Here is a 23,604-nt window from a genome sequence, read left to right as displayed (position 1 = left end):
GGCACGCCCGCAGTCAAGAACCGTCACTGCACGAATTAGAGTCGCGATCGTTTGCGTATGCCAAGAAAGGCGAGGGTTATATCAAATAATTCGAAGTTTAGCATCATGGACAGTCAATGCCTTTGAGTCAAGTACCGTAACGAGTCAAACCACAACCTTCGAGAACTACGTATATACTCTCCATCTTCGCCGTCATCTCGGCGCTAGTGCCGTGGCGGGTCACGCGACGAGCAACACATTGTGGTAGTTACGACGCATGTCTCATAGAACTACCTGAATATGGCAAAGCTTTGAAGAGCTGGCGATGACATGTCGGCTATAGCTCGCGTTGTGAGACACGTTATCGACTCTATGGCAAATACAGTCGACTAACTCGGTGACCAAATTGCGAGATATATTCTGACTGTAACTCTTCGCGAAGCCTGTTTGTTGAGACTAAACCCTTTTGGCCTTGGATGAAGCGTTCTAAAAACAAATTTACGCTGAATTATTTCTTACATTCCCATACTTCACATGCATCCTGCCGAGTATGTCCCTTTTAGCAGTATCTCTAGGCTACTATCCGGCCGGCCATCTCGGAACTCCCGCTCGCCCGGACTTTCTGTCTGTCCGACTCACCGAAGAAGTAGTATCAAGGGTGTTAGTTGATGAGAGTGCTGGAAGATTGGCATCATGTGTTGATCCGCACATCTGGCCATCTGACCAACTACATGGTATAAAGAAGAGGGTATCTTTGTAGAAAGGGTAGCTCCCTTTCCCCAATGCGAGTTTTCTGGATCAGCGCTGTCCTAACTAGTTTTGGCGCAGGTGCGAGAGCACAAGCGTCTCACACGGATGTAAGCTATGTATAACCTGGACTTCGTATTCTTACGCAGCTAACATTCACCCTACTAGCCATTCAAAGAGTATACCATCGCTGCTTCCGATGGCTCCATAAAGGCAAAGTTTATTGGCAGTGGAGCCTCGTTGAGCGAACTCTGGGTCAAAGACAAGTATGGCCGCTTCCGGGATGTTGTTCTCGGCTACGATAATACGGTATGTCCTTCAACACGCTGTTCTTATATAGCCTAAAATGTCTGTGAAATACTGTACTAGACTTTGTGGCAGACAGACCCGGGCCACCCTGTCCTCAACTCTGTTGTTGGGCGTTATGCTAATCGTATAAAGAACGGTGGGTATCCAGCACCAGAACGGACTTAGATAGAATCAGTATTTACATTGAACATTATCAGGTACCTTCAGCGTCCCAATATCAAAAAATCCCGACCCAAATTCTCCTAACACTTAGTAGGTCTCCCTCGTAGAAACGTGGTTCGGGTAGTCTTAACGAATGCTACTAGCCATATATTTAGGAACGGACCAGATAGTAAGCTTTACTCATATGATACACACGGTTACACTATAGCAATATTCATATAGGTGCATACACTCTACATGGTGGAGAAATCGGATGGGACCGTCGTAACTGGACACTTGTCAGCTCAACCCCGAGTAGCCTGACCTTCCAACACTTCGACCCAGCCGATGAAGGATTCCCAGGAGATGTGACGGCCAAGGTATGTACTTGAATCCAACCACATCATACGCGTAACATAGCAGATTGTTAGGTCGTCTATAGATTATCTCCAGGCGGCAAGTACGATGCTGTTGTCACTGCCACAGCGACCCAGAAAACGCCGATTATGGTGACGACACATGTATATTGGTGAGAACTCATTATAGTCTGTATTCTTTAGAAGCTAACATCAGTGTGTTAAAAGGAATTTGGATGCATTCCAGGAAACATCCAATATTTTCAATCACAGCCTGCGAATAGACTCGTCCAAGTATATTCAAGGAAACATGTATCTCATACCCACTGGGAACCTTACTTCAGTCCAAGGAACCGCGCTAGACTTCCGCAAGGAGCGAAGCCTTGGTCAGTACTTTCCTAGATGCATACAGGAACCGTTCCAACACATTCGCAGGTTCCCAATGGGACAAGTCTATTGGATACGGTGGCTGTTCAGGTGCGTAACTCATTACCCCCAGTAAATCCATTCTCATTCTTCCTGGCTCGCAGATTGTTATGGCTACGACACTCCTTATATGTCAGCTACCTATCTGATACGCATATATCCACCTAACATTCAGGTCCAGATACGATAAGCCGGAAAGCAAGACTCCGAACCTATCTCTTTACAGCCCAAACTCCGGGATAAGGTTGGATGTGACTACAAACCAACCGGTGGTCCAAGTCTATACCGGGAATTGGCTTGCGATGCCACGGAAAAAGGTGCACGGCGGACCGAGCCTTCAATACGAGAAGTTTTCGGCAGTTGCAATTGAACCTGAGGGATATGTCGATGCGATTAACAATCCGGCTTGGGGGGTGGATCAGATCTGTGAGTGACTATATACTTGACAACGCATGTGGCATGGTGTAACCCCGAGTATGGCTAGACTACCCGGGCAGAGACTTTAAATGGGCGACGACGTACCAGTTCTCTGTCCAGAAGTGATGCATGTTGCTTAAAGTTGACAAATCCGTTCCAATGAAGTGATAGTGTAGCGTATGTTTCAAGGGTAGTATCGAAATCTAAGGTTCCAATCGAACAATTGATCGAGTCTAGTACATTACAAGGCCATAGCAATGCTTATCTTGCCCAAAACATGTCTTATTCCCTGTGGGTTCAGAAATATAGAAAAAGAAAAAAAAAAGCAATGATTACCCCCGAAAACAACTAAAAAATTTACAGGGAAACTGTCCAACAAAAAGTCTCTAAAAAGACAAATAATAACCAAGATCCATACTCGTACAAAAGCGTAAGCATAAGACAAATACAATCCCCACCAAGGAAAAAAATAGAAGCCGAAATGAGTTCATCACCGCCCAGTGTTCCATGCTTCGTTATACAATGGCGGGATGACATCGTGTCTGCCCTGCTCTTCATCGTGTAGCTGGCGCCTGCGAGACGGCTCCGCTCGAGTCAGCGGGGCCTCTTGTCTTGGTATCGGAGCGGCTCGAATGGGTGGGCTCGTTGGTGTGCGTTCTCTGGGAGGCTCGTCTTGGAAGGGTGTTGGGAGGAGGCTCATGGATGGGCTGGCAAGTGACGTGCTTAGGTGACTCGAAGAGACTGGTCGCTGAGACACCATTGCGTTCGGCTGAAGAGTGGACTCGCTCCTGGTGCTGGGTTTTCCAATTCGTGTAGCAGTGGCAGTAGAGACTTGATGCTGATCAGTCGAGCCATGGGACGAAGATCCCCCTTCATTGCTTAACAATTCAGGCTCTCTACTTGAACCTATCCATAGTGAACCAAGATTGATTAACATTCAAAATGAAAACGATACGAGGACGACTCACTGGATAGCACGCTAACACCATACGCCCCTGGCGCACTCTCCATCTCCAGCTGGCCCCCTTTTCTCGGTGGCGGAACCACAGACCTCGGCGGAACCCAAGGCTGAATGTGCGAGCTGCTCATCCGCGGTCCCTCGTCCAGATCCACCAACAACCTCGATCCACCGCCCGATCCGGCTTCATGCCTGGGGGCCACCCAAGACGGATCGCCTCGCGCAAAGTTGTCCCGCATTTGCCTCCGCCGCCGACGGTAGCAAACGTACCATACTACCAAACTCCCTAATACAAGCCCTACAAGCGTACCGACTACCGCTCCGGCAATTTTCCCGCCTTGGTTTTGTTTAGTCTGATCTTTGTCGGCCGAGACAGCTAAAGTAGGGGACGGATCACTTGTTTGGCTAGATTTAACGCTTCGGGTGCTCAATTCCGAGACAGGGATAATTGAACCTGATTCGAGTAAATAAGTCATCGAAACAGTGGTCAATACGCCAACCTCGCCGGCTATTGCTGGAACCGTGGAGCCATTGATCGTCATCCATGTCGTCCATGAGCTAATGATAAACTCCGTAGGAGCTGGGATAGTAGTGGGTGCAGCAGAAACCGTGAGATCATACGACGAGGTGGACATAGTAGAGCCTAGACCATCAGTGGTGTAGCTGTATGTCGGGATGAGAGTGGGTGCCAAGGTTGAAATGGCAGTGCGAGATTCAATTGACGAAGTTTCCGTTGGATCGCGGATCCTTGTCCTGGTCGGCGAAGACGACCATTCTGACTGGAAGGAGGAAGATTGGGGACTCGTGGTCTGGACTGTCGAAGATACTGTAACTGGCGTGGGTGTAGTAAGAAAAGTCGTCTTTCGGGAAGTTGTTGTGGAATCAAGGACGATTGCCGTTGATGGATTTATTGCTGATAGGCCACCGGTAGTAATAATGGTTGTTTCCGGTACGGCTGTTGTAGCGTCAATAATAACCTTAGTCCCCTCGTACCTCGTCGTATCTGGTGCGGGAGTTACAAAAGTAGACCGGACCGTGGTAGTCCCTTCCTGAACGATATATGTACTAAACGTGGCGCAATCTGAAGGCTGATCGCAGAGAGGCTCTGTGGTTGGTGTCGGGACACTGAGCGCGCTAGGCCCGATGGGCTTGATGAATGTCGAGGTTGGAATTGCCATTTGTGATGGAAGGACGACATATGTGCTTTCGTTGCCCCATTCATGTGAGTCCGGTTCGGGATTGGAGGGGATGCTGGACCACGCAGGTCCATTGGACGGGCAGAAACCAATATACATGTCTCCGGATATATTATTTGAGGAAAGTGTCCAACTGGCCCCACTAGTGCCACCATGCTAGAATCCAAACCGTTGAACAAGTACTCATTGTTGGATAGCTTTTAGGTTTTACCTTGATTGCGTAAGGACATTCGGCATCAGTCCACCCCCAGCAATTGTACATTGCCTCGGGCGAGCTGGCAGGTTGGGCATTCCACACCGTTCCATCTTCAAGCCAGATACTAAATGGGTACATATATTTGCTATAGTCGCCGGCCATGAGCACATTCATAATCAGTTCGGATGTTGCTCCAAAGCCTATGTCTATCGCCGTGCATGCTAAAAACGAGTTAGAATGAACTCAATCGGTGACAGATAGTACCCACAAGCATAGTCTTCGCTTCCACAACGAACCCCTTCGTCTTTCAAGGATACAATAAGACCAAAAACTGAGTTTTGAGGATCAGCCTTTAGTCCAATCTCAAATCTTCCGTCCCCTATAGGAACTAGATCGCTCATCTCTCCTGCAATGAGACTTAATCTGGGCGTAGTGAACCCAGCACTAAATTGAAATGTCGGTGCATACGCATGGTTTGGATCAGAAGACTAATATTCTCACCAGTCGCCCAAATTAATAATCAACCGGTGGTTATAATTTTCAGTCGTCCCGGGAGCAGCAGTTGTGGTGGGCACTGGGTCGTTGGTTGTCGTTAGTGTTATGCTCTGAGAGGAATGGCTAGTCAATGGAAGTTCGTGAGATGAGACGGCGGTCAGGGATGTGGTGTCTGTCGCAGCCGAAACGCCGTGGTGCTGGTTCGTGGTGCTGCCATGAGTGGACGACGACGACAACGACGATGTAGGTGCGGCTACCAAGGGTGGATCATTACAAACTTGACCAGCTTGATGATACCCCAAACACTTACTACCAAGGTTCGGCGAGGGCGTCAACGACCGAGATAGACCACTAGATGCCCACGGTGTTGCCGACGAGATTGTCTGAGATGTGGTGTTAGTTGGATCAGTGAGATTTTGAGTTGGTGTGAATTGAGTCGTAGATGTAGGTGTGGTAGACAAGGAAGAACCAGAGTCGATCGAAGTCAAAGCCGAAACCGAGGTGGTCAAACTAGGGCTTGCTGTTCGGCTAGGAACAATTAGGACCGTGGTCGAGGTTGGCTGACTAGTTAGAGCTAGGTCGGGACCAACCGCTAATCTCAAAGACACCATCCTCCCGCACCCGACCTTGATGATCTCTGGCCACACAGGATAGTCGGGTTACCCGGTGATGGGTGGAAAAAACAGCCTCGACCGCCAAACAGAGGGTAAAACATTGTTTCGTGTCGTGTTTCCATCGCTTGGGCTTCGCTATCAGAAATTAGGGTAGAATGCGTGTTTGCACGCGGAACCAGGGGCTTCTAGTGGCTATGACGTCCAATTGCTCAGGAACAAGCGCTCGGCGCTCACAATTACAAACATCGCCGATCGTCGCTTTATGTCAACCACGGTTTCTAGCGCTTATTGTGACGACGGAGTAAAGGAAACCGCGATGTGGACAATCGCTCCACCAAGTACTCAAACCGTTGTGAAAACAAAATCATGATGCGTCATACAGGTGAAATAGCAAGCACACTGGTCACGTCAAATGCTGTGATGTATAAAATCAGCGCTATAAATATGAAGGAAGTGCGGCAAGGATAGCCTGAGTGCAGGTCATTGTCCTTGAAATAACTGTTCGCCACTGCAACTCGCCCATTGATAGGCAGGACAGACCTAGGCTTGGAGACAACTTCGGCTATTCTGTTATTCGACTGCCACAGTAAAGTACAAGACCCCAAACTCTTCGAGGCCGGGCAAGAGCTCCCAAACGAACGTGCACATTTCTGTAGGCCTTGTATTCTTGAGTGTTGGTTGGTATCAGTACATTGATTTAGTTTACCGCCTTCAGTCCACGAAAAGCGTCACATATCTAAGGAATAAAGCTACAATTGGACTCTCTAAACTATACCATAATAACTACTATTCGAATACTGCAGACGGATGGAGCATTTGTCGAACACATGGGATTCGGCGGTTGTATATTTGAAGGCTAAAAGCGTAAGTGGGGTTCCTAGAGACCCCCCCCCGCGCATGCTATGCACAGAAGGGCTGATAAAAAAGCAAAGGACAAACTCAGAGACATACTTGGGAGTATCCTATATGAAAACAGAAATAGCGAAAGCGCAACATTAAATACCAGCCCGGGTGTAGCTACACGAATACGAGCGGTCAATTGGTGCACCAAGACAATTACACAATGGATTCTTCGTCCACTTCTGCTCAGGTCCGGAGCCCATAGGATCCTGTTCGGGCTATGGAACAAGCAAATTATTCAATTTCGACGCTCAGGTCGAGCGGTTGACATAGAGAAAGCAGTGAACTATGCGACCCATGCACTGGCACTCACTCCCGACACTCACCCTGACTTGTCAAGTCGGTATGTTGCGCTAGGGGTGTCATACACCAGTCGATATGGGCACACCAGCAAGCTTTCCGACCTCGAGAAGTCAATCGAATGTGATTCTCGCGCACTCGAACTCACTCCCAACAACCATCCCGACTTGCCATCGCGACATGCTGCGCTAGGCCTGTCATACGCCCATCGGTACAGGCGCCTTGGTGACCTCGCTGACCTAGAGAAGTCAGCCGGATGCAACTCCCGCGCGCTAGCACTCACTCCCGAAAACCATCCCGACTTGCCAGACCGACATGCTGCGCCGGGCGTGTCATACGCCGATCGATACAAGCGTCTTGGTGACCTCGCTGACCTCGCGGCGGCAATCGAATCCAAGTCCTGCGCACTCAAACTCACCCCCAAAGGTCACCCTCGTTTGCAAGACCGCCATGCTGCGCTAGGTGTGTCATACACCGATCGATACCAACGGCTAGGAGAGCTCGCTGACCTTGAGAAGTCAATCGAGTATGACTCTCGCGCACTAGAACTTACCCCTGACCACCACCCTCACTTGCCAGGCCGGTATGCTGGCCTAGGCATCTCATACAGAAATCGGTATCAACGCCTTGGAGAGCTTGCTGATCTTGAGAAGTCAATCGAGTCCAAGTCTCGTGCACTCAAACTCACTCCTGACGGTCACCCCGATTTGGCAGACAGACATGCTACGCTGGGCATATCATACACCGATCGATACAAGCATCTTGGCAAGGTCACTGATCTTGAAAATTCAATTGAATGCCACTCTCATGCGCTTGCAAACACTCCTGACCGTCACCCTCGCCTGTCCGACCGGCATGCTGCGCTGGGGATGTCATACACAGATCGATATCAACGCCTTGGGGAGATCGCTGACCTCGAGAAGTCAATCGAATCCAAGTCTCGTGCATTCGAACTCACTCCTGAAAGCCATCCTGATTCGCCAGACCGATATGCTGCACTGGGGGTGTCATACACCGATCGATACAGACGCCTTGGAAAGCTCGCTGATCTCGAAAAGTCGATTGAATACCGCTCTCATGCACTTGCACGCACTCCTGACCGTCACCCTCGCTTGCCAGAACGACACGCTGCACTGGGCATGGCATATACCGATCGATACCAACACCTCGGCGAGCTTGCTGACCTCGAGAAGTCAATCGAATCCAAGTATCGTGCACTCAAACTCACTCCCGACAGCCACCCAAGCTTGTCAGACCGCCATGCTACGCTGGGCGTATCATATAATGATAGATACAATCGTCTCGGCGAGCTTAGTGACCTCGAGCAAGCAACGGAATACTTCTCTCGTGCACTTAAACTCACTCCCGGGGCTCACCCAGACTTCTCTGTCAGGCACGACAGTTGGGCCTTATCTTGCTTTCTCCAATATCAGAGAACTCACAATACTTCCCATTTGGATGCCTCACTTTCCTCCTTCCGCAAAGCTTCCCAGTTGTCCAATGGGCCACCACGCGATGTGTTTCGAAGCGCCCTACGTTGGGCAAATCTTGCCTCTCATCATAGCCACTTAAACCCTATCGAGGCATTCCGCGCCACAATCGACCTTCTTCCCCACTACATCTCGCTTGGCGCTACCACCACTCAGCGGTACTACGATCTATCGTCAACCCAAAACTTGGCCGTACGGGCCGCCTCTGCTGCCATTTTGTCGTCTCAATATGCTCTGGCACTCGAATGGCTCGAACACGCACGATGTGTGGTCTGGAGCCAGAGCCTTATGCTTCGGTCTCCTGTGGACATACTTTATGACTCCCATCGAGACCTTGCTACTGAGTTTCGTTCGGTTGCTCGACAACTTCATCACGCCAACTCGCAATCCTCATCAACCCACTTAGCCACTGATACCCCGGAGCATCGCCATCGTCTGGCCAGGGTGTACAATGATCTGGTAGCCCAAGTACGTAAACTAGAAGGTTTCGAGGACTTTCTTCTGCCAATAAAAGCCAATGAGCTGGTCAAGGTCGCTCGAAACGGGCCGATTGTAGTCATCAATTGTGAAGTGACTCGTTGCGATGCCCTGATTGTGACGCCTGGCAGTGGCAATGTTACTCACGTTCCTCTCCCTGGCTTTACTGCCGCGAAAGCTCAGTATATTCATTTCGAGATGACAAAATCGATCAGGAACAGAAGACCAAACGAGCGTAGCGTCCAACGCCGACCGGCGCCTGTTGAACAAATCGAATTTATGCAAGTACTTGCAGATCTTTGGTACGACATCGTGAAGCCAGTGCTAGATTTTCTTGGTTATACGGTGCGCTCAACCTGTTTATTTTAATACCACCTTTCTCAGCATGCAACCATAGCATAAAGATGACATAGTGTCCGATAATATACCCCATGTAACCTGGTGCCCGACTGGTGCACTATCGTTCCTGCCCCTACATGCTGCTGGAGATTACGACGGGTCTCGATCGAGAGTCTTCGACTATGTAATATCATCCTACACTCCTACACTTACTGCTCTTCTCTCTTCCTCTCCTAGCACTATAGGCCCTAATTCTCAAATGGTCGTGGTTGGTCAAGAAGATACACCAGGGCATCAGGAGCTGCCCGGAACTACGAAGGAGCTCGAAGGCGTCCTGAACCATATACAAGGCAGAATGGGACACTCAAAACTTCTGGGAAGTCAGGCGACTGTTACTGCCGTGCTCGACGCGATGGAGAAACACGACTGGGTACACCTTGCTTGCCATGCTCACCAGAACGTCCATGATCCAACCGAGAGCGGGTTCTTCCTGCACGATGGTACCTTGGACCTTGCGTCCATCAACCAGCGGTCCCTGAAGAACAAAGGCATGGCCTTCCTCTCGGCTTGTCAGACCGCGACAGGCGACGAGCAGCTGCCTGACGAAGCGATACACCTTGCATCTGGTATGCTGACGGCTGGGTACTCGAGCGTGATTGCAACGATGTGGTCGGTGTATGACGATGATGCAGCGGATGTAGCTGATAGGGTATATGCACAGCTGATGAAAGATGGAAGGATTGGTAATGGAGAAGCAGGGAAAGCGCTACACAATGCAGTTGGAGAGCTGCGAGACAGAGTCGGAGAGAAAGAATTTAGTCACTGGGTGCCTTACATCCATATAGGCTCGTAGGATGGATATATGCAGATATGCCCAAGGACATCGAGAGTGGGTCTGACAGTGAAAATGCGGTACGAGCTGAATAATACTACGTAGTCAATCGTCGATGTATGCTATGTTACTTTGTCTATCAAAAAGCGAATACATCCAAGATCCATACTTAAGAGGGAGGGTATACCACTCATCAAATCGAATATAACTTCATTCTTCCAGCCCCAGACACTAATTACAGCACAACGTTCATCGGTCCGAGTTCATCCAAAGAAAACGTGTGTAAAAGACAAATGACAAAAAAGTCGTGTAGTCATACAAGCCGCAAACGCGGCCAGATACAAAGTCCTACAAGGGGCAGTATAAACAATACTAGCTATCGCGCAGCTTTCCATGCCTCGTTATACAGTGGTGGAATAGCATCGTGTCCGCCCTGCTCTTCGCCGCCTACAAGTCTCCTTCGAGATGGTCCGGCACGAGGCGAGGCACTCGCCTGATTCGGTAACGGAGCGACCCGGACGGGTGGCGTTGACGGTGCAAGCGGACTAGAAGGCTCGTTTTGGAAGGGAGTCGGGAGAAGCGATAGAGATGGGTTGGCGAGTGATGGGTTCAGGTAGCTTGCTGGAACCGCTCGCTGAGATACCATATCTGGTCGACGGACCGACTTGTTCGTAGTTGTTAGCCTGCCAGTTTGCGTAGCGGCAACCACAGGAGCCTGGTGCTGGTCGCTTGAGCTGTGATGGGACCACGAAGATCCGTCTTCGTTGCTCGATGATTCGGGCTCCCTACTCGGGCCTATTCCACAAACGTTAGCCCGCACTCAAACACACACGAGACCTATATGCAACCCACCAGCCATTCTGCTAACTCCGTATGAGCCTGATACGCTCCCCATCTCCGGCTGGCCTCCCTTTCTCGACGACTGGACCGCAGTTCTCGGTGGCACCCATGGCTCGATATACGACCTACTCATCCTCGGCTCCTCGTTTAGGTCCACCCTCAGCCTTGACTCACTACCCGACCCGACCTCATGCCGAGGTGCAAGCCATGAAGGGTCGCCTCGCGCAAAGCTGTCTCGCCTTCGTCTTCGTTGTCGGCAATGGCAGATATACCACACCAGCAAGCTCCCTAGCACCAGTCCCACCAGCGTTCCGACCACGGCTCCTGCAATCCTCCCGCCTCGGCTTTGGCTGCTTAGATCCCCGTTGGCTGACGCAGGCTCGGTGGAAGATGACGGACTGCCTGTTTGGCTGGATTTAGTGGTTCGAGTGCTCAGCTCCGAGACAGGGATGATAGACCCAGACTCGAGCAGATATGTCTCCAAAACTGTGGACACCACCCCAACCTCACCAGCGATAGCTGGAACAGTCGATCCGTTGACCTTCATCCATGTCGTCCACGAACTTAGGATGTTCTCCGTGTCAGGAGGCGATGTGGTGATGGGCGTAGGAGAAACCGTGACATCGTAGGTCAACGTAGAGACCACAGACCCAAGGTTATCGGTGATGTAGCTGTATGTCGGGACAACTTGAGGGCCGGAGGCTGGGGTAGGAGTGCTATAACCACCGGATAAAGCTGTCGGGCCGGTACCTGACCCGGTCAGAGCGGAAGACAGCCAAACTGTCTGAAGAGGCAACGGCTTCATACTCGTGTTGGCTGCCGACGGCATTGCAGCTGACGTGGGTGCAGTAGCAAGAGTCGTCTTGGGCGTAGTTGCTGTGGCGTAAACAGGCACTGAAGTTGACGGGTACATGGACAGAAAGTGCGGAGTCATGAACGTCGACCAGGATGTAGTAGTCTCTTCCTCAATCACATACGTATTCGGGCGCACGCAAGTCGAGAGCACATCACAGTGGGCTTCTCCACTCGGAGCTACGGGGCTGAATGTTGTAGGTAAAGCGGTAGACTTGACAAACGTGTAGTTCGATACGGTCGTCTGGGTTGGGAGTACAATATATGTGCCTTGCCGAGTCGGCTCGAACGGATCAGGATGGGGATTCATGGGGATATTGTACCATGGGGGTGCGTCGGATGGGCAAAACTCGACATATATGTCCCCTGTCGGGTTGTTCGCAGAAAGCGTCCATAAAGGAACGTCAGGCCCATGTCCCTACAACACCAATGATTCAACCATCGGTCGGTAGAGGATAGATATAGTAGACCCTACCTTGATCGCGTATGGACACTCTGTATCATCCCACCCCCAACAGTGATACATATCAGCCGGCGAGTTGGCGAGCTGAGCACCCCATGTCACGCCGTCTTCCAACCACATGTTGACTGGGTACATTGCAATACCCGAGTCGCCGGCACTTAGTATGCTCACAGATATATCATTCCCGGGTAGCCCAAACGATACCAATACACCCATGCACTCTGAACAGTAGGTGAGAAAAGATTCGTTCCAAGGCGCCGAGCAACTCACGAGTGCTATCAGCAGCCCCACACCGAACTTCATCGTCCCTTAAAGAAACAACCAGACCAAAAATTCCAGAATCTGGGTCGGACTTCAGCTCGATCTGGAATATTCCATTACCGATGGACACCAGGTCACCCAGCTGTCCTCCATTGAGAAGAAACCTTGGGGAGGTGAAGCTAGCACTGAGGCAAATATATTAATTTTTACGCTTAGGATATATATTCTGAACAGGGCCTACCATTCTCCTAGGTCAATGATCAGTCGGTGAATGATCTGCCTTGACGTTTCGGGAACAGCAGTGAGAGCAGGCTGGAGCCCACTGGTCGTTGTTGAGCTTATAGTCTGGAAGAAGCGAGTATCGGAGGATTGACTGGTGAGCGATGGTTCGTATGATGTAGTCCGAAGTAGTGATGTGGAATTTGTCTGCGTGGATACCTCGGGCTTCTGACTTGTAGGCCGAGCTGCATGTACGTGACGGCTAGATGATGCGGTTGTGACTGAGGATGCTACGAAGGCGTTAAAAACATAGCGGCTCGTCATATTCCGAACACTTACCACTGCTGGTCGATGGCGAGGTTGATGATGCCCGGGAGGCAAAGTCTTGACTTGCAAAAGTCCGAGATAGTGAGGTCGACGATAGTATTTGAGATGCAAAAGTGGTCGACCCTGAATGACTGTGAACTGTCGACGGAACCCTCGTGGTAAGTTTGGCCGAACCAGTAGCTATAGGAACTGAGAGGAAGCCAGAGCTGGTGGAAGACGAAGCTGAGACCGAGGAGGTCGAACTCGAATTGGCTATAGGGCCGGTCAGAATTACGGTTGTGCTGGCCAACGGACTGCTCGACTGGGCACTGGTGCTATTTGTGGAATTGAAGGACATTAGTACCCCTTGAAAATCTCTAGGCGGGTTGGTCGGCGACGAGTGAGAAAAGACACCAAGTCATCGAACACGATGTATAAGAAGGTTTCGTGCTGGTCTCCATCATTCGGGGGCGTAAACATCAGAAATTAGGATTGAACACGCGAGTATACATATGGAACCCGCTGTCATCGGGCTTCTAGTCGGGCTAGCATCCAATATTTCAGGAACAAGCGCTCGGCGTTTCAGGGATGTCTGTGGGCATCGCAAATTGCCCGATTCTAACAGGACATCCCTTTCCATTTCTCACTCACCCACTTTTAAAGATTCACGATGGGTGTAAGTGGTTTTAATTTCGTGCTGATAGTGCCAAGCGAATATTAAACCCGATAACTAAAATGATTATATAGCTCGCTTCTGGTTTCTACAACGCTATTGCTCGACGCAACAGTGTCTTTGCGACAACCATCTTTGCCAGTGCATTTGCCTTTAGCATTGGCTTTGATCAGGCTATCAACGCGTATTGGGAAAACCGTAACAAGGGGGTAAGTGCCATGTTTCAAAGATTTTACGATCCCATGTGCTGCGCCATTATGATCTTCATGGGAAATCCCTGGCGAATCAACACTATCCAATCCTCAGCCACTCGTTACCATCTCACCCCTTTACCGCTGTCAACTAAATCTGCTGTTACGTCCATACTGACTCGAACCTCGTTACACAGAAACTATGGAAGGACATCCGCTCTAGATATGTTGAGCAAGACTCTGACGAATAGATTCGTCACCTTGCATGTAGCCATTACCCTACTCTCTGTTGTCTCACCCTCGCGTACCCAAATCCAATTACTCAAAAAATATGGCTATTTTACTCGTCTGGACGTTCGCACGGTATCTATTCATATCGGGAAATTACGGGTGCACACCACGGGAACCCCAGGGTAAATTGCTGGACGAATTAGGTTAGGTATGATTGTGAGTATGCTAGAAACACAACTACTAAGATGCCCATGCAGTTGCAAGGCGAGTCTATACTATTTTTGAATGTATGCAATATGATTGACTCTACTCAACAGAGGTGTGCTCTACATAGTTTTCAGGGTTCGCTATGGTCCAGACAGTTCAGCAAATCGCGGAAGCATCAATATTTGCCTCTGACGACAGTTAGAAGCTAAAATCCAGACGGGACTTGGAGAGCCCTTGATGACCGACTCAGGTCTTGTTACTATAATAGTAAGTTTAGCGTCGGTCTGGGTGGGTTATAATTTTAGAATGTACGGGCTGTCGACGGGATCACTTTCATCCTTGAAACTACACTCGAAACCCACACCCGAAACCCACAGCAAGTGATATCAACCAATCCGAACCATTCGATTCGTGGGCGCTAAACCCAAGTGCCGTTTTTACAAATTTGTTTCAACCACCTTACTAGGTTTAGATATTGGGGTATCCAAGTACCTGATTTTGACACAACCCTCCGCTTTACTCCCGATGGAAAGCCAAGCCTCTCGCGGAGCCAAGCATGCCAGATCAAAGACTATATTACCACACACTCATCCAGACCGCAGTAGGCCCTTCTATACTCTCAGCTCGCCGAATATCGTTCGGCATACAGTATCTGTGAGCTGAAGCAGTGCTGGAGTTGAGAAAGTCGAACTGGCATCTATTCCCATATTTCATCACCGAGTCTCGTTCGGGCTGACATCTTCCTTGTTTGGAACCAAATAATTGAACTGGAAACGAGCTCGGCGTCATCCAACCCCTTGGTCATATTGTGGGAGAAAATGCAAGTAGGCCTGGAGTGTATACAATGCCCGGGGAACGGTGAGCAGCCTGGCCGAATGCTGTTCGCTATGGGGTTGGTTGAGCGTATATGAAAGAGCATAATTTTCGGTTGAAGAATCACATCCAGCACCTGCATCGACTTACCTTGACATTCATGGCTTCCCCTGCTTTGGTCGTTCCACCGTTGACACCGGCTCCTTCTGCATCGAAGGAATCCCAAGATTCCTTGAATGGAACGCAATCGAACGCATTTATTCGAGGGTACCAGCGAATATTTCAGACTTTGGGATTCAAGAAAGGATGTAGTTTTATACTTTGTAAGTGTCTCACTCTGTGTTGGTGAATAGAGAGGCTCACGTTTTAACTAGGGTTCATCTTTGGGTGCGGATAAACACAATACGACCTGATTAATTCAACACTAACACAATTTACTTGTAGGGGCGGATTGCTCGGATTCGTTCTCGCCCGGTTTATGTATCTTCACGTCCCAACGATGCTGGCGGAGATAGCACCAGGTGAAGCCTACTGGTTCCGTCGAGGCATATACAAGGCCGGTATGCTCGTTCACCTCGGGAGCATTCTCCCATCCGGTTTCCTCGCCGTCTTCCAGTTCGTCCCCGCCATCCGATACAAGGCTATTCTCGTCCACCGAATTTCGGGTTACGTCTCCATCTTTCTCTTGTTCATCGGTATGGCCTCGGCATTTGTCATTACCCGTCGCTCGTTTGGGGGCGAGATGGCCAGTCAGACATGGACGATGACGATTGGGCCGTTGGTTCTCGTCATGGCGACCCTGGGGTGGGTGAATATCAAGAGGTTGCAGATTGACCAGCACCGCAAGTGGATGCTGAGGACTTGGTTCTATGCGTCTTCGATCATTACTGCAAGGTTAATCATGATCATTAGCGCCAATATTCTATCCACGATCGGGCAGTATTATGTTGTGAGTGTTCATATGTCGTTTGTCTCTGTTTTTGACTAATAGTGGGACCGGGGACAAGGTATGGAGCTGTGATGAAATCCTGTATACTATCGATAACAATTCTACTCGGTTGATGGAGATGTTCCCTGCTTGTTCATCGGGTTCTCTCGAGTCGGTCCATGTTGCGGTTTCAGCCGTCTGGACCGAGGCCATAAACATCGGTTCCGCTCTTCGTCTAACATTCGGGCCTTCCTTGTGGATTGCAAGTCTCGTTCATGCTATTGGGTGAGTACGCCTTGAATATGTGGTTGGTCACTCTATTGACTGGATATAGCGTGGAGATCTACATTCACCTCACACCAGGTGAAACTGCCCGACTGCGAAAAGTTTCGTATCAAAAACAATTGGAGAGGGGCATGAAACATCCTGGAAGTATGGGTACGGTTGGGGACAAACTCGGAGACAACTATGGAGTCGCATATAGCCCTGAATAAGGCCTTGAATATGCCGGTGTTTGTGGTATGATTTCGGACCAACTTGGGTTTTGTGTGTTATGAATTTTACGGACGCTATTTAATAAACACGGTGACCCAATGCTTGTAACTAACTACATGTCAACCTACATGTCTATCCCTTATATTAATGGCGCCGTGTTTGCCTGTCTTTACGTGCGTGTGATAGACACGTGATCACTCACCTTGATCCGTCCGCTGGTTTACCTATTCAAGACGCGTGATGCCTGGACAGAAAGTTTATAACGTTCAACCTCGACCACCACTGCTACCACCCGGGAGCCTCTATTTCTTCTTCTGAGCTTATACCGGCTGGGTCCCTTCGTTCAGGCCCAACTCCCGTTTGGACTCGTATTAATTTGCCCTCGGAATTCCACTACATTGGTTCTTGGCTATGCTCTCGTTATTTCGCCCGGTTTCCTTGTGCCGTCACGGACATCGACTACGGTCGCTACACTGTAGTGCTGCATTGTTTGCAAAGAGGAAATCACTGAAGACGTTCCATTTGGCGGACATTGGCGAAGGAATCACTGGTAAGTGGTTTACTTCTTTAGGTTTTCAAGCAACATAGTGTCTGACGCGCCAAAAGAGTGCGAGGTTCTGAAATGGTATATATCTATTGTTGCGTCACATCTATAGATAATTATTAACCTTGTTCGAAGGTCCGTCAAACCTCAGAGTCCTATAGGATCATTCGACCCATTGTGTGAGGTCCAATCCGATAAAGCAAGTGTAGAAATTACCAGTCCGTTCGATGGGGTGGTCAAGGAGCTTCTGGTTCAAGAGGGTCACATTGCTAAAGTCGGAGAAGGCCTTTGTGTAATTGAAGTAGAAGAAGACGCTGATTCGGCATCGAGCGGTGATGAGCCTGTTTCGGCGCCTTCTTCCACCCCAGATACAACCTTGCAAACAAAGACGACTTCTGCAACCGAGGGGTCGTACACACCGCCGTCTCCTACACGAAGACACCACCCATTGGACCCTGCTCGTCCTGCTGAGGCGCTTTCAGCAGCGACGGTCCGACGTGATGAAAAGCATAAGGGCTTTGAAAAAGGTGGTAATCAAGCACTGGCCACTCCTTCGGTCAGGCATTACGCCCGCTCTCAAGGCATTGCGGATTTGGATGCTCTGATGCCGGGATCTGGCCGAGGGGGGCGGATTGAACGAGCCGACATTGATGGCTATCTCAAACGGTCTCAGAAGAGCGAAACTTCTGCAGCTACTCCTGCGAAGAAGGATCTTGGACAGGATGTGGTTATTGAGATGGGCAGAACAAGATGGGGAATGTGGAAGAGCATGACCAAGGTGAGCTTGTTGCTGTAAGATAACTCAGAGAATCAATAACCAACCGAGAATCATAACAGAGCCTAGAAATACCTCTCTTCGGGTGCGTCGTTTTATTGCCCACTTAAGGCTAGCGGTTCTAACGTAACTTGAATAGATACTCGGCAACATTGGACCTTACAGCTTTGAATGACATGCTACCCGTCTTAAACGCCCACATTCCCCGGGAGTATTGCCCGCCTCCACCTGCGGCTGAGCATCCTCCATCCATATCGCCTGATTCCATATTCTCTGGCGCCCCAGAAGCTAAGCAGGTGTTAATGGCGTCATCAGACCCCGCGATACACTTCAAGAGAATGACTATGCTTCCCCTTCTACTGAAAACGCTCTCTCTCGCAATGATGGAATGGCCTGTCATGCGCACTCACATTAACCCAACTACTGAGCCATCGGCAAAACCCAACCTGACTGTCCGACCATCGGCGGACATCAGTATTGGGCTCTCAACACCTACTGGCTTGTATACTCCAACTCTTGTCGGACTGAATACTCACTCCCCCTATGTCATCGCTGGATCGTTGGCCCGCCTTGCCTACCTCGGACGGCAAACGCCATCAGGTCTAACCCCCGCTGATATGCCCAAACGAGGCGGAACTTTGACGGTGTCCAACGTTGGAGCGATCGGAGCGGGCAAGTGGGCTGTACCGAGACTTGTGCAAGGAGGCGGGGTTGCGATTGTTGCAATAGGGAGGGCAGAGTGGGTTGTCAAGCCTAGTGGAGAGAAGAGACTCGAGGTTGGTGTCAGCTGGAGTGCGGATCATCGGATTGTCGAAGGGGCAGAGCTCGCGGCGTTTGTTGAGAGCTGGAGATCTTGGGTAGAGAACCCAGCAAGACTAGTTGGAGTTGGCCGGTAAAGAGTCGGTGGTCGGCTGGTAGCAAATTTTATTGAAATGGATTATATTACATTGGGTTCAATGGGACATCGTTGTATGCGTTTAAATTTCCGAAATAACCCGTCAGCATTGTACGAACTCTAGTACCGCAAGTCCGTGACTTTAATTATATAACACTAGGCAGACCGATATACCGGTTTACTGTATTGGGGGGGGGGGGGTAAAAACATAGTATTACTTGAAGGAAATGGGATGCATAGATGAGTAAGGGGCTTCGAAGCCTTCGGTTGGAAGAGTGTTCTTGTCAATTGTGGACTAAACGCTGATATCATGAGATTTGTTGCACTTGTTGTGATGTACATAGCCATGTGGCTATGCAAAAATCCTTGTGGTGGACAATTGGATCAAATATCACTCAGCCACGAGCTTCTAACCCTATTGGATAAGTCTTGTATATATACGTGTGATAAGTCTGCGCCGGGACGAGCAACGGGCCCACCAGAATCACCAGTCTTCTGTTTGCTATCTTCTATCACCTATTTTCAACACCGCATAATGACCACGTATGCTACAAACATATGTTATAAATTAGTCGCTGCAATGTTCTGATCTTTATAGCTACACACTCATCAAGAACGACTACCGTAATACAACATTGACTGACCCTGACGATAACATCATGTATAAGGTACGCAAGGCATTGTCGAGAGTAACGTTAACTCCGGCTGAAGCGCATACTCCATAGATATCAACGATATTCAAGTTCCCAAATGAGATTACCACCATCACTCGGGGTGATGACTTGGACGTCGTCGCCGTCATTCATTGGAATGCAAGCGAAAACAATACAATAACCATGAATGGTATTACACGGAAAGTCAACGATGTCTTTCCCAAGCCCAGCAAGTGGAGTACGTAAGTTGACTCGTTATTCTGTTCCGAATTAGTGTGATGAAGCACCGCCCCACAAAGCTCTCGATTAGTTACAACTGAGGATGGAGAAGTCTTCAAATGGAAGTATACCCTAAAGCTATACGTACGTAGGGTCTAACTCACATACATCATGCGTTAGCATATGTATCACTAATGTTTACTTGCTTGACTCGGCTAGTGCATGTCAGAAAACACAGGTCTGAACGTGGCAACCTATTACCATGTGTTATTTGCGAATCTGAGGAGTGCTAAATCTACAATCGACATTGCTCCGTCTGCCGTACAACATTCAGACATCTTAATCGGTGAGCATAATGCATCTTAAATATAAAGTCATGTTGTAATACCGATTGACGGTTTAGCCTCATGGGTGGTTATGGAACACGATGCGCAAGAACCAGGTAACGAATGATTGGTCCAATCGATAGATGCGCGGGTGGCGTACCAATTTCTGTACCTGTAGTAGTTAAAGTGAAAGAAACAGAGGCTCAAAGGTGCTGTGCTGCTTGGCTATAGGTGGACCTCCACCTCCCAACATGAACCGCGCCCCGAGCCCTCCTTTATTTATTGCTAAATTAAATTCTCAAAGATAAAACTCAGCTTATTCTCCCGTCATGCCCGTATGGTGTCGTGGATAGACTGTACAAGTAGGATTGAAGGAATACAAACAGGTATTTGTTGCTGTGGTATTGTAATACGAGAACTATCTTAGCAGCACTGTGGGATAGCAAAGTCACTTGAGAAGTAAAAGCGCAGGAATCGAGGCCTGTATATAGTCACAATCAATGGGTATTACACGAAAAATTAATGATGTCTCTCCCAAGCCCAGCAAGTGAAGTACGTAAGTTGGCCCGTTATCCCATTTTAAACAAGCATTTAAAGAACTATTGGGCTCGGCTAGTCACGACCAGAGACGGAGAGGTCTTCAAATAGAAGTATACCTCGAAACTACATGTATGTGCGATACATTTCTTGTTAACGCTGCTGCTGATCAATTTTTTTTGGTGGTGCACCTCAGAGAACACGGGCCTGAACGTGGCAACCTATCATCAGATATTGTTTGCAGACCGAAGGAGCACTAAATCTACGATCGACGTTGTCCCGTGTGCCGTGTAGCACTCAGACATTTTAGTCATTAAGTAAACACTTTCTGAAAGATAAGCATATCTTGAATTAATGATTGGTGGCTCAGTATCTTGGATGATCATGGAAAGAGAGTCAGAGGAATGAATACATGTACTTCAAAATACGTAGCGTCTTATTTACTGATTCATTTGGTTCACAAGTTTAAGAGTAATTTTCCGACTTTATACTTGGTTGTACCCGCAACATACCTACCCAGCGCTCAACCCTTTGTGACCGAACCATTGAACACATAATTCTATCATATGAGCTTGGAGCATAAGATTTGACATTCAGGTCTCTTTAAGCCTGTATAATTTCCTATTATCATTTACTAGAGAATTGGAATATTGACCACACTCCAACTGAAAGGATGAAGTTAATGTATTGATTCATGCCAATAGAGTCTAGACCGTAGCATTTAGTTATGTGTGGCGGGTTCAAGTGTACAAATGTGCACCGGTAGTACGAGATGAGTGAAGTATCGCGAAAGTATGAAAACGTGGCCTGAGAGAGTCCCGGGAAAATGTATGTGGTGTCCCATAGAACAGCAGAGAGCGAAGCCCGCTGGTGACTCGTTCCGGCTTAGAAACAATCAACCTCCAATGAGAGGCCGAATAGAAGTACGATCGATCCCGAAAGGCGAAAATAAGAATTAAAAAAATAAGAAGGGGGAATATCTCAACTCTCTACAAGCGTCGTCCTTCTACCGCTTCTTGTGCACAAATGTGTAGGTGCCAATTGGAAACACAACGCGTTCTAGCACAGGATGAACGCGATGCCATGTGCCTAGCAATTTCTTATGACACGACTTGTCATGAAGCACACCAGGTATCAGACTAATCCAGCCCCGTGCTTCATCATATTCAAGTCGAGATGACGGGTGGAGAGGCGCGAGGGTGGAGAGGGCGCCGATTGGTATGCTACAGATTGGTGGTGAATAGGACAGTGCTTGCGTTGGTGTACGGATGTATGCGCCTCGAACTGGTGAATGGGACATTATGACTAGCGTTTTAAGATTTGGGAACTCGGGAAGGGCAGATTTAAGTACGTCTCGCAGATCGTCCTAGTTTTCATATGGTCAATGTCCTATTAGAGCGTGTGCATGAATGGAAACTTACCTGTCTAATATGCCCTCGGTGAAGTTCTAACCTTAGCAGGCTAATAGTAAATGGAGCTCTTTGACCAAGTAGGCTCAGCCCCTTCGCGAGTATATCGGTCGTCATGAGAAAAGCTGTGATATCGACACTCATGACCAGCTCGACCCGTCCTGGTGCTTGGATTGCTTCAAGGATTGTGCCAAGTTGTACAAATTCTTCGAATTCAGCTATTGTTCCGAGGATGGAGAGATGAGAAATTTTAGAACCGCTAGAGCGTATTAGACTGGGTATTAGTCGTAAAGGTGCAGCCAGATCCCGTAGCGCGGGAAGCGCATCTATGTCGAGGTCAGTTAACCCATTCGGCTGGCCGACGATGTACAATTCTTCGATATCCGGTTGGGTTGATAGGAACGTCGATATAGAATATGCTTCATCAGAAGTCATAATACAAACGAGTTTTGTAAGCCGAAAGGTGGCTTGGCTGAGGATAGCAGATGTGGCGAATACAGCCAAATGGAGAGAAAGAGAAATTAAGTTGGTCATGTTACCCAATGCATGAGCGAGAATGTTGGGAGATTCATGGAGTATGCGAGAGGAAGACAGACGAAGAGAAAAGACTCGGACGAGACATGCTATCTCCGGCTTTGTCGATAATGTGAGCAGACATTGGGTTGTGCGAGATGCACTCATATGAGGGATTGATGCGTATAACGTTCGAACGGAAACAGAGTAAGTGCTACGAGACACTACTAATAGTCGAGCTTGATTCCCTCTATTTGAGTGCTGCGCCACGAGTTCAAGCAGCTCGATGGGCAGTCTGGCCACCATCGTGGTCCCGAGCCTGGTGGTGATAATTTGTCTGAGCCTGGAAACTTGATCGGCAGATGTTTATGTGAAATTCCAGGAATTACCGAGGCCAAGACTACTCGCTTAGCTAATCGCCGGTGGGATAGTACCAAACAGTCCCACCACGATCAAAAGCCGTCTTTGCTAAGTTTCATCGCTACGTCCTTCACTGAGGAAGCTCTTTCCACCCTGCATTTAATCATATTACGAGAGATGTTTATCACCAACCCCCCCCCCCTCCCCGACAACCCATTGCGAAGAGTCTAAGACAGTAACGCCGTCTACGCAGGATACTCTTGAAGTCATATTGGCCAGCCTGTAGACACAGGTTCTTTCCCGGAATATACTAAACTATCAACTGCACACATAACCACTCTTGTCACTTAAAGCGTTGGCTCAATTTTAGTTGCAGACGTATCACTTATTTAAATCAGCTGGCGGGTATTCATCCGCAGCTGGCATGTCAAAAAGTGGAGCATTCTCACCGTGGGAGGGGAAACACAGACACCGCATTTGAATCAGTGTGTATAGCTTAGCCTTCGAGGAAATTTTCACCTGACGTGAACGCCCTAGACAGTGGTTGGGTGGTTAGTGTTGAATACAGTGGTTGGTATTGAGTACAGTGGTTGGTATTGAATACAGTGGTTGGTGATGATAGATTTTCGGGGCCAACAGCTCATATCCACTTTCACATTGGTCCAAAACATAATATGCTACAATGCAATTCTGGTAATGTTCACAAAGCTGGTGTTTTCTAG

At 48.8% G+C, this 23,604-nt stretch overlaps 8 protein-coding genes across 8 annotated transcripts; 5 read left to right on the top strand and 3 right to left on the bottom strand.

Annotated features, from left to right (window-relative positions):
* Positions 1-761: 761 nt before the first annotated feature.
* On the top strand, positions 762-2,501 carry RhiXN_01121 (galactose mutarotase-like protein; the record flags this gene model as incomplete). The annotated part of the gene is made up of 12 exons (XM_043320940.1): positions 762-836; positions 895-1,035; positions 1,096-1,171; positions 1,233-1,287; positions 1,341-1,366; positions 1,420-1,556; positions 1,608-1,705; positions 1,761-1,918; positions 1,968-2,009; positions 2,063-2,090; positions 2,140-2,384; positions 2,443-2,501. 12 exons carry the CDS (start codon positions 762-764, stop codon positions 2,499-2,501), a joined length of 1,140 nt encoding a protein of 379 aa, XP_043179952.1.
* A 364-nt stretch (positions 2,502-2,865) lies between these two features.
* RhiXN_01120 (uncharacterized protein) lies at positions 2,866-5,831 on the bottom strand (the record flags this gene model as incomplete). The annotated part of the gene is made up of 6 exons (XM_043320939.1): positions 2,866-3,281; positions 3,344-4,685; positions 4,741-4,946; positions 4,994-5,169; positions 5,227-5,473; positions 5,531-5,831. The coding sequence occupies 6 exons, from the start codon at positions 5,829-5,831 to the stop codon at positions 2,866-2,868; spliced, it is 2,688 nt and encodes an 895-aa protein (XP_043179951.1).
* A 905-nt stretch (positions 5,832-6,736) lies between these two features.
* On the top strand, positions 6,737-10,193 carry RhiXN_01119 (CHAT domain protein; the record flags this gene model as incomplete). The annotated part of the gene is made up of 2 exons (XM_043320938.1): positions 6,737-9,346; positions 9,399-10,193. The coding sequence occupies 2 exons, from the start codon at positions 6,737-6,739 to the stop codon at positions 10,191-10,193; spliced, it is 3,405 nt and encodes a 1,134-aa protein (XP_043179950.1).
* A 355-nt stretch (positions 10,194-10,548) lies between these two features.
* Positions 10,549-13,593, bottom strand: RhiXN_01118 (uncharacterized protein; the record flags this gene model as incomplete). The annotated part of the gene is made up of 7 exons (XM_043320937.1): positions 10,549-10,967; positions 11,025-12,282; positions 12,340-12,548; positions 12,598-12,773; positions 12,830-13,069; positions 13,147-13,386; positions 13,478-13,593. 7 exons carry the CDS (start codon positions 13,591-13,593, stop codon positions 10,549-10,551), a joined length of 2,658 nt encoding a protein of 885 aa, XP_043179949.1.
* Positions 13,594-13,783: 190 nt separating this feature from the next.
* RhiXN_01117 (ubiquinol-cytochrome C reductase UQCRX/QCR9-like protein) lies at positions 13,784-14,228 on the top strand (the record flags this gene model as incomplete). The annotated part of the gene is made up of 3 exons (XM_043320936.1): positions 13,784-13,789; positions 13,861-13,995; positions 14,175-14,228. 3 exons carry the CDS (start codon positions 13,784-13,786, stop codon positions 14,226-14,228), a joined length of 195 nt encoding a protein of 64 aa, XP_043179948.1.
* A 1,160-nt stretch (positions 14,229-15,388) lies between these two features.
* RhiXN_01116 (uncharacterized protein) lies at positions 15,389-16,650 on the top strand (the record flags this gene model as incomplete). The annotated part of the gene is made up of 5 exons (XM_043320935.1): positions 15,389-15,551; positions 15,603-15,615; positions 15,673-16,177; positions 16,236-16,441; positions 16,491-16,650. The coding sequence occupies 5 exons, from the start codon at positions 15,389-15,391 to the stop codon at positions 16,648-16,650; spliced, it is 1,047 nt and encodes a 348-aa protein (XP_043179947.1).
* Positions 16,651-17,062: 412 nt separating this feature from the next.
* Positions 17,063-18,866, top strand: RhiXN_01115 (2-oxoglutarate dehydrogenase E2 component (dihydrolipoamide succinyltransferase); the record flags this gene model as incomplete). The annotated part of the gene is made up of 5 exons (XM_043320934.1): positions 17,063-17,201; positions 17,258-17,276; positions 17,331-17,973; positions 18,033-18,055; positions 18,110-18,866. The coding sequence occupies 5 exons, from the start codon at positions 17,063-17,065 to the stop codon at positions 18,864-18,866; spliced, it is 1,581 nt and encodes a 526-aa protein (XP_043179946.1).
* Positions 18,867-21,606: 2,740 nt separating this feature from the next.
* Positions 21,607-22,690, bottom strand: RhiXN_01114 (uncharacterized protein; the record flags this gene model as incomplete). The annotated part of the gene is made up of 2 exons (XM_043320933.1): positions 21,607-21,966; positions 22,022-22,690. The coding sequence occupies 2 exons, from the start codon at positions 22,688-22,690 to the stop codon at positions 21,607-21,609; spliced, it is 1,029 nt and encodes a 342-aa protein (XP_043179945.1).
* Positions 22,691-23,604: the final 914 nt, after the last annotated feature.

This window comes from Rhizoctonia solani, chromosome 4, assembly GCF_016906535.1.
Source record: "Rhizoctonia solani chromosome 4, complete sequence".
Classification (NCBI taxonomy): domain Eukaryota; kingdom Fungi; phylum Basidiomycota; class Agaricomycetes; order Cantharellales; family Ceratobasidiaceae; genus Rhizoctonia; species Rhizoctonia solani.
Note: the sequence above shows the minus strand (reverse complement) of the source record. Positions and strands in the feature narration are given on the sequence as shown.